This window comes from Miscanthus floridulus, chromosome 7, assembly GCF_019320115.1.
Source record: "Miscanthus floridulus cultivar M001 chromosome 7, ASM1932011v1, whole genome shotgun sequence".
Taxonomy (NCBI): Eukaryota; Viridiplantae; Streptophyta; class Magnoliopsida; order Poales; family Poaceae; genus Miscanthus; species Miscanthus floridulus.
The window spans coordinates 121,718,483-121,728,557 of NC_089586.1; the positions used below are offsets into that span (position 1 = coordinate 121,718,483).

The 10,075-nt window shown below is 46.7% G+C and overlaps 1 protein-coding gene and 1 long non-coding RNA gene across 2 annotated transcripts; one reads left to right on the forward strand and one right to left on the reverse strand.

Annotated features, from left to right (window-relative positions):
• The first annotated feature begins 2,639 nt into the window (after positions 1–2,639).
• Positions 2,640–4,552, forward strand: LOC136467777 (7-deoxyloganetin glucosyltransferase-like). The gene is made up of 2 exons (XM_066466563.1): positions 2,640–3,338; positions 3,501–4,552. The coding sequence occupies exons 1-2, from the start codon at positions 2,798–2,800 to the stop codon at positions 4,436–4,438; spliced, it is 1,479 nt and encodes a 492-aa protein (XP_066322660.1). The 5' UTR covers positions 2,640–2,797; the 3' UTR covers positions 4,439–4,552.
• Positions 4,553–7,139: 2,587 nt separating this feature from the next.
• LOC136464535 (uncharacterized) lies at positions 7,140–8,614 on the reverse strand. Its single transcript, XR_010761205.1, has 3 exons — positions 8,178–8,614; positions 7,857–7,958; positions 7,140–7,757 (listed from the first exon to the last, which is right to left on the reverse strand). It is a non-coding gene; the product is annotated as an uncharacterized lncRNA (long non-coding RNA).
• Positions 8,615–10,075: the final 1,461 nt, after the last annotated feature.

Genomic DNA, 10,075 nt, shown 5'->3' on the forward strand with positions numbered 1-10,075 from the left:
TAAGCCTAATTAACCCGGCATTAGCACATGTTACTGTAGCACTTCATTTGTCAAAACATGGACTAATTAGGCTTAAAAGATTCGTCTCGTTAATTAGTCGCAAGCTGTGCAATTAGTTTCGTAATTAATCCATATTTAATACTCCATGCATGTGTCAAACATCCGAAGGGATAGCGACTAAAGTTTAGAAGAAAAAACCAAACAGCTCCTTAGTCACTCCAGAGTTGCTAGAGAGGACTAAAGTCATTTTAATCCCATTTAGTCATAATGTTTGGGGGTAAAAAGTGACTAAATGGGACTAAATTTAGGAGCTCCTAGCTGAACCAAACACCCTCCGAGTACATTTCAGACAATGAACATTTACTTGATAATACTGGAGATTTACATGGATATGATAAAGATCCAGCTTCCAGCAATGCCGGTCAATGACTATGCCCCGTTCGTTTCTCTTATAATACATCTTTTTCAGCTTATTTTTTCAACCGAAATAGTATTTCTCTCTTAAAACAAATCAGTCGAAATGTTGAAGTTCATAAGTGTCGTGGCTGCCTAAAGCGTTGACCTGCAGTTTTAAAAGTTATACTTATGCATCTAGCTAAACGGCACTTCACGACAAGCTAAGGGTCCACTTGATTTTCTCTTTCAACAATTTTGTACTTGTTTCCATCCCATAATGTAATTTTCAATTCTCGAGGAGTTAGACTGTGTTTAGTTCGTGAATTTTAGGAATTTGGCTACCGTAGCACTTTCGTTTTTATTTGGTAATTATTGTTTAATCATGGACTAATTAGGCTCAAAACGTTCGTCTCGCAATTTCCAACCAAACTGTGCAATTAGTTTTTTTCGTCTACATTTAATGCTCCATGCACGTATCGCAAGATTCGATGTGATGGCTACTGTAGCACTTTTTTGGAAAGTTTTTGGGAACTAAAAAAGCACTTAAACAAACTCAAGTTTTTTCTATACAAGAAAGCACTAACACTTAATGAAAAAGCACTAACATTTATGATATCAAATAAGCATTATTGAATTAGTTATTAAATACATTTAATAATAAATTTATTTATAAATATAAATATTGACATTATTTTTACTATATACTTAGAGAAGTTCTGCTTATCCTAAATCTATAATTGTTTTTTATTTAGAATAGAGAGAGTATATTTTTCATGTCCACGTGTCTAGAAAATCTCGCTTTAACTTATCAGTCGATTTATCAGCTAGAATCTACAATATTTTTCTCTCACAACAAAACAGTTTCAGCCGGCTAATAAGCCGGCTTTAATACCAACCAAACACAGGACTTTCGGTATCAATCAGCCCTCTTACCTGCAGGCTGAGAAGCACTCAAGTTGTCATACGGTGGTTCTAGTTGTTGACTTGTTGTATTCTGTCCATCCTAAAAAAAATAACTCTAGCCTGTCCATTGCGTTAGCCGTTAGGGGTGCTAAAAAAAAATCTACCTACCATCTGTATCGATGCCTCAACTCTAGGTATACCCACAGTATCGACACTGAGGTTTTCCTGTGCGTGGACCCCAACCACAGGACCATCCCCTTTCTTCTTGATTATTCCACGCTCGAGAGACTTGACTCCGTGCCGGCTAGATACAATATTTTATTGATCCAAGCACCGTAGAACCTACATGCGTCGGATCATGTGAATTTGAATTAAGCATCGGCAGCCACACACACACTCTGTCTCTTCATTCAAGCATCGGTTGCACACCACGTTGTGGCTACTCTAAGACTAGTTAAAGTAAAATATTTTGATATTAACTAAGTTCATTAGTAAAATATTGTCAACAACGTATGTCTCTAGATAGATAACTATAAGAATATATTTCACTAATATTAGTATATTTAATTTAGCCAAAGTTTAGACCATTTTGCTTAGAGGGTGTTTGGCATGACTCCTCTTGAAGAAGTTCTCCGTGACTTCTTTGAAACGGCTCTGACTCCTCTGTTTTTTACTGAAAACGGCTCCTTAAAAAAAACATTTGGTAGGACTCCTCCACAGGAGCTGGAGCCGGAACCGAGAAGGAGCCCTGCCAACAGACCCTTAGCATTGTTCTAGAGTTTGTGTTATAGGAATGGTAACAGTTATCGAGGACGAGTTAATTTCAGCAGGAACTACGCTAGTACACGTACAAGTTCGAATTGAGATCGAGTCCAAGTCTACAATCACAGAGCAATGAATGAATCTTTATCCAAAAAAAAACATTAAACGTTCCCACAACGCCGCCATACTTTGGAAGGTATAGTAGGAACACGCCGCGTACCTAACGTGGCAGCGTGCGCCGACCCCGCATCGGCGCGTACGTACAGGCTCAGCGCAGCATGGCGTACCTGCCGTTCCGCGCCGACGCTGGGCCCGCCTTATCGCCCGTGCGCCGTTGCGCGCGTACCGACATCACGCTGGTGCGCAAAAGATCACGCCCCGGCTGTCGCTTTCCGCTGACCAGAAGAGGCTGCTATGGCGAGCGGCGACCCGCGAGCCTCCACCCACGATGGAGCCCCTAACCCAGTTGCAAGACGCTATCGCGTTCCCGTGCTCCCTTTGATTGCCCACGGCCAGTCGGCCACCATCACCACATTGTTTATTGCCGTAATCCCAACGACGCCTATAAATAGCCCCGCCCATGCTGACCCAACCATCAACAAAATCACACAGAAATTAGCTCAAGCGAGCACAGAGCAGCCTCGCCGTCGTGTAACGCAGCAGGCAGCAAGCACCAGTGCTAAGCCAACACCCCACAGAACACGGAGATCTCGATCACCAAGACACCAACCATACCATGGGTTCTCTCGGCAGCGCCACGCAGCAGCAGCAGCAGCAGCAGCCGCACGCCGTGTGCCTGCCGTACCCGGCGCAGGGCCACATCACCCCGATGCTCAACGTGGCCAAGCTGCTCCACGCCCGGGGCTTCCACGTCACCTTCGTCAACACCGAATACAACCAGGCGCGTCTCGTCCGGACCCGCGGCGCGGCGGCCATGGCCGGCCTCCCGGGCTTCCGCTTTGCCACCATCCCCGACGGCCTGCCGCCGTCCGAGGACGACGACGTCACGCAGGACATCCCCTCGCTGTGCAAGTCCACCACCGAGACCTGCCTCGGGCCCTTCCGCCGCCTGCTCGCCGACCTCAACGACCCCGCGGCCACGGGCGGCCACCCGCCCGTCACCTGCGTCGTCTCCGACGTCGTCATGGGATTCTCCATCGACGCTGCCAAGGAGCTCGGCCTCCCCTACGTCCAGCTCTGGACCGCCAGCGCCATCAGCTTCCTCGGCTACCACCACTACCGCCTCCTCAAGACCCGTGGCCTCGCCCCGCTCAAAAGTTCGTGTGCTTTCTCTCCCCTTCTTTTTTGACTCCAATCCAACGAGTCAAACTTTTCTGCCTGCCCGTTGCCACGTCCACGTTATTATGTGGGGAAATTTACGAGCCATAGCACGTACCCGTCCGGTGATCGTCAGCTCATCTTGCCGTTTACATGCGCAGGCGTCGAGCAGCTGACGAACGGATTCCTTGACACGCCGGTGGAGGACGTGCCGGGGCTGCGGAACATGAGGTTCCGGGACTTCCCGAGCTTCATCCGCACCACAGACCCGGACGAGTACATGGTGGGCTACGTCCTCCAGGAGACGGGGCGCTCGGCGGGCGCGTCGGTCATGATCCTCAACTCCTTCGACGAGCTCGAGGGCGAGGCGGTGGCGGCCATGGAGTCGCTGGGCCTGGCGCGCAAGGTGTACACGCTGGGCCCGCTCCCGCTGCTGGCGCGCGAGGACCCGCCCACCCCGCGCTCCTCCATCAGCCTCAGCCTGTGGAAGGAGCAGGAGGAGTGCCTGCGGTGGCTTGACGGGCGGGACGCCAGCTCCGTCGTCTACGTCAACTTCGGCAGCATCACCGTGATGACCAACGAACAGCTGGTGGAGTTCGCGTGGGGGCTGGCCAACAGCGGCAGGCCGTTCCTGTGGATCATCCGGCGCGACCTCGTCAAGGGCGACACCGCCGTGCTGCCGCCGGAGTTCCTCGCCGCGACGGCCGACCGCGGGCTCATGGCCAGCTGGTGCCCGCAGCAGGCGGTGCTGGACCACCCGGCCGTGGCCGCGTTCCTCACGCACAGCGGCTGGAACTCCACGCTGGAGGCCATGTGCGGCGGCGTGCCGGTCATCAGCTGGCCCTTCTTCGCTGACCAGCAGACCAACTGCCGCTACCAGTGCAACGAGTGGGGCGTCGGGATGGAGATTGACAGCAACGTCCGGCGCGACGCCGTGGCGAGCCTCATCACTGAGCTCATGGAGGGGGAGCAGGGGAAGGAGATGAGGAGAAAGGCGATGGAATGGAGGGACATCGCGATCGAGCTGGCCAAGCCCGGGGGCACGTCTCACCGGAACTTTGATGACCTGGTTCGCAACGTGCTCCTGCCCAAGAACTAGGCAACTAGCAGCTCTGTCTTTGCACGGTGTTTCTGTCTTTGGTTTGGTGGATCAGTGTGGTTGTGTAAACCAATAATTTATGGGCATACAAGCGTTCGATCGTTGTGCAACTCTGAAACAAACTGTCGTGCTTACGTGGATTATAAGCCTGTTCGCTGGGTTGTATTTGGTTTATAAGTCATGACTTATCAGCCAACGAATAGTATATTTTTCTCACATCAAATCAGCCAACAGTACTTTCGCCGTAGTGCTCCACCGTCGCAGCCAAGCCTGTCCCAGCTCCGTCTCCTCCTTGCAAACCCAGCCAACCAACCTTGGTCGCTTGAATTCGCCGGGAACCTGCTGTGCGCGCCTTTCTTCCCCGCGGCCGGCAACTTCACCGTCGTGGCCAGCGCTCCACGGTGCGCCTCTTTCCTTGATCGTGGTGGCTCCAGCTTCGCCTTGATCCCGTGATGCTCTATGACCAGTTGTTTGACCGTTTTGTCCACCACAGCCACTGGAACACCGCCGTCGCCATTGCTCGCACCGTCGTGACCGCTGTGAACGCCGCCCCGCTTCACCGTTGCTTCTCCGGCCTTAATTCCTGCTCGAGCGTGTTCGTGGTGAGATGATGAACCTTCCTGTGCCGTTTGTTTAACCGTTACCAATCTCCTATCGCCGGCGTAGCGCCGCCGTGCAGTCGTGGCCGCCATGGCCGATGCCGTGCTCGTTTTGTGCAGCGATCGATGCATTTAGTGACATCAATAGGTGCGCATGGTAGTGGGGAGCATGTTGGTGTCTTTGCCGTCGCTGGTGACCTCGCCGTCGGCGAGATTTCGCCGGTCAAAGCTGCTATCGCCGTGGTCAGCGCGGGAGGTAGGGGATGACATGTGGGGTCGGTTTGTCAGTGACTCAGTGATTTGAAAATGAATTTTTCCTTTTTCAGAAATGAATGAATAGTGTATGCTTTTGATATTTTGTGTAGAATTATGTAGAGCTCCAAAAATTATGAAAATTTTTGTGTGACCTCTCTGTGATGTATATTATTTAGGAAAAATATAAAATATTGTTTTTCAGTACTTTTTGAATGTGATAAAAACTGCTCAATTAATTAATAAATGGGTTTCCATGATTTTTCTAGGCTTATTTAATTATCCAAAAATTATGAAAATTGTTTTGTCACTTAATTATCATGTGATGAACATTTACAAAAATTTTGAGCTCAATTGAAATAAGTTGATTTATTTCATAATTTTGAATTAAATAATTAATTCATAAAAGCAAATAGTAACCTTTAAGGGAGAATTATGTATTTGGCACCGAAACAAATCAGTCTTTCGTATTTAGCACTAAAAAATTTAAACTTTCTTATTTGGCACCAAATTGAAATTTCCTTCCCTAGATAGCACTGCCGTCCATTTGGACTATTAACAGCGTCAAGTGACTGATAAAATGACATAAATGCCCTTCTTTATAGCAGAAATACATAATGCTAAATAGGAAAATAATAGATGGACATGTTATCAAATAAGAAAATTATAAATATCATAAATATATTGTGAACTAAAACATGGGATTTTGATAATCGAAGTATGCAAATAAATAAATAATAAATTTCAAATTCTAAGGCAATGGCAGATCCGCTGGGGTAGGCTTAGCACGGGAGGGATTTGCCCTGTCTAGTTAGCTTGGTCAGAAATTGTTTGATGTAATTTAGCAGCTCGCTCATCTCAGTTTGGTCAATCCTATATTCTTGTCAGATCATCGCAAGATACGAAGACAACAACAAACAGATATTTCTCCACAAATGCTTAGAATAGTACAGGTTTGAGCATCTAGTGTCACAGCTAGCCAATCATCTAGAGTTCTCCACAATTGAACATCAGGGGCCTGTTCGGCAGGACTGAAAAATACTGTTCCGACTGATTGTTGTGAGAGAAAAATAATGTTCTGGCGGGACGTGAACAGTGATTTTCGTGATGTGGCTGGCCAGCCAGCCGAACAGCCCCCAGAAGTATACAAGTACTCATATTTCTCGCTCAATCGCCGAAACTACGAATTACTCCCTCTGTCCCTAAATGAGTTCTCTAGGCAACTAGTAGTGAGCTACATATCAAGCATTGAAACCTAACAAAGTAGCAAGCCTCCCAGAAGTTGCTCATCTTTCCCTCCTTGTTCCCCTTCCTGAAGCACTTGCACTTTATATGAAAAAAGCGAACTATGTTAGTAAAGAGAGGCAATGTTGCCTGCATCCCAAGCTAACTGGGTCACAGACACTGAACCTACGATCCAACCTTGGGTGTGGCAGCATATGGTTCCCTTCAACTCTTAAACTCTGGCTAAGGTCAGCAGAGTAAATAATGATGTTTAACTGAAATGTCCATTTAGATGAAAAATTGAAAAAAAAAATCATCAACAATGGAAATTGATTGCTGCTGATATTTGGCACATCATGAAGACGACAATTTTTATTTCATTGGAGATCCAGGGAAGATTGAAGCAAAATGGTCTTCGGATGATTTGTGTGTTCTGAAAACCTTCAGCGCCATCTATAGCCTGTTAAAACAATGCAACGAACTAGAAAATTTAAATAGAAGCTCAAAACTAGAAGTAATTATGTGTGTGGAATAGAACTTCATAATTAGAAAGATCTAATGACCTCACTTATAGTATCAGTAGCTAGTTGTATTTGTCTTCTCAATACAGCATCTGCCATCTGGGAGAAGATTGGGGCTAAATCCACAAAAACAACCTGTTTCTGTAGATCACTAGGAAAATCTGCACGATACTGGAGAAAAGCATCCACAAAGATTAGCAGAACACATTTCATTTTGGAAACACATGAAATATATTCAGAAAAATATCTCTTAAAAAGTGCTATTTAATTTGGTTGCCCGAAGAGGAAAAATAAATTTCAACAGCATGACTGCATGAGACTGGTTCTTTTTTGTTTTGTTGGAAGTAAACAAGATCAATCCAGGACGTAGAGGCATAGATTTTTTTTCATGTGCAAAGTAAACACTCTATCTTCTCACACAACAATGTTGTCCCGTCGCCATAGAAAGCATAGTTGAACTTGAACACAACAGCCAGCTGCAACTTGGTGAGTTTCTTGTCTTGGGTTTTCAGAAAGTCCCCTGAGGCCCTGAGCAGTGGGCAGCGGTGGTAGGTGGCAGCAAGGGTTCCACTGCCTGCAAGTGCACCTGCAGGATGGGTGGGGCTGGACCGCTGGAGGCAGTACGTGAGCTCAGACAGCATGGCAGATACTGACTTTTTGGCTGGGAGATTATCTTCAGTGCCAAGAACATTTCCAGCATTCAAAGGAACAATTTCTTGAAATCTGACAACAAGAAAAAGAAGTTAAACAGTTTCCAGCACTCAAGAGTATATCGTGAAGTTAATTTTTGTTTAAAATTTAGAAGCCCTTGGCGCTACACACCCTAAAACATAGATATCAGCTGGAGGTGAAGAATGGAGCCATTCATCAAGATTCAATCCCCTTGGGGATTTACCTCAGACATTCCATGTGGAGGCAAAGATTCTACAAAAGCAGGGAAACAAAAGTGACCAGTAAAGTCAAGCTGCAAGAACTATCTACAAGCACAAACAGGCAACTGACTGATTTTCAACACTGAAAATCTGAGATGCACACTACCATACTACTACTAGCACACAACAGATCAGTTGGTCCGCGCTTTCCATTTCGTTTCTAATCTCACAAGGCAAAGAAGCACATGGAGTGGAAAAAAAGAAACTCTACCTGTAATTCTGAACTTCTGTGAGGCGTGCCGCATCGACGCCGGGGGGATCGGGCGGGGCGGACGCGGCGCCTGGGGCACCTGCCGCGAACTGAGGCGCGAGCCAGGGGGAGGAGAAGGGAGACGCGCAGCCTCGCCGCTGGGATCCGCCTTGCCGCCGGGAAGAGTCTCCGCCGGCAGCCAATGGCCGGGGCGGACCCGCCGCCTGGGGCACCCGCCACCCCTAGAGCCGGGGGGAGGAGAAGGGCGACGCGCTGCCTAGCCGCCGGGAGCCGCCTTGCCGCCGGGAAGACGCCGCCGGCAGCCGCCCTAACCCTAGGCTGCGAATCGGAACGGAAAGTGTAGGAGGCCGACGCGTTTTGCTTCCGGTGCCTGTTCGTGCGATTCATGAAGGAGGAGGGGCAGTGCTGTCCCACTACGAAAAAACTGACACAGTCAAAGTAGTCCACTAACAGATAAATAGATGGAATGGACGGTAGTGCCATATAGGGAAGAAAATTTTAACTGGATGCCAAATGAGAAAGTTCAAAATTTTAAATGCTAAATACGAAAGACTGATTTATTTCAGTGCCAAATACATAATTCTCTCAACCTTTAATGATTTAGGTTTTGTTTGAATTTTGGATTGAGTGATGACCTTGGGTCATTAGTTGGTAATGATCCTTGGCAATTGAAGTATGTGTTACGAAACATGTTTAGTTAGTCCTGACTTGTAACTGTACCGCGAAGGAAAGTTGTATTCAAGTTGTTAATTTGGCATTCACCATCGAGCATCATGTTTTATATTCCGCATCATGTTAAACATGGCATTATTACTACGTGTAGTGAACGAAGGTGAACACGTGGTAGTTAATCAAGTTGCGGAAGAGGTTAATCCATCAGTTGAGGTCGGGTCTAATAATTGTGGGACTTCTCAAGAACCTAACTTTTCCGTGAACCAAGGCAAGCCCCGGATGCATTTAAACCTACCTTGTGTTTTATAAATTTTTATCGCTTTTGCTTTTATATACTGCATTAAGTGATTAGGAGTCAAGTGGGAACCTAATTGGTGCATTACCAGCCTTGTTTTTCTGGGTTATGCTTAGTCATGCTTAGCCGGGTGATTACCTATCACCTGTGAATTTTAAATGGATCTTTGGTTACTTATGTTATCATGAGATATGAGCATGTGAAGTAATAAATCTAGATCGGACGGACTCGGTGTGTGAAAGCCACAAGACATGGAGGTCTTGTGAGCGGCTTCTTTCCGCCTGTGTCGATTAAGGTCCGTCCGTTATTGAATTGCATGAGGTGAGACTTTATAGTACTAACCACATACTCCGGTAAGTCTTAACTTGGCTATTCTATTACGAGAATGGCTACTCGCGCACTAGGAGTGGAGAGATGGCGGGAATAGCGTGTATCCACGTGGCATTGGGCTAGATTGGTGGAGTACTGTATTCTCGGGTGGCGCGGACCCATTCTTGTTTTAGAGGATCTGAGGGTGGGTTGGTATATGTAGGTCAGGGACCTGCATATGTCATGTGGTTTGGAATTCCCAGCTGGGTTTTAATCGGTTTGAATCGTCGTTGCTCCTCGATTATGGAGACTCAACTCACTGTTCATCATCGTAGTTAATAACTGGAACTTGAGTAAGTATTGAGAAAGTGTTGGATATGAAGTTTCATGATCTCATTACGGATCATGTCAGCTTTGTATATGATCTTTTGAAGATAAAAATGTTGATATAAAGAATCTTGTTAGAGAGCTTTTACGCAAAAGAACTTTGACTATTGCTAAAGCCATACCTTGAATCCCTAAGCCTGTATTCCTGAGTCTTCTTGGTTTTTATTTTGGTTAAGTCTTGTTGAGTACTTTTGTACTTAGGGTTCGTTGACCCTTGTTGTAGGTGAGCCTCATG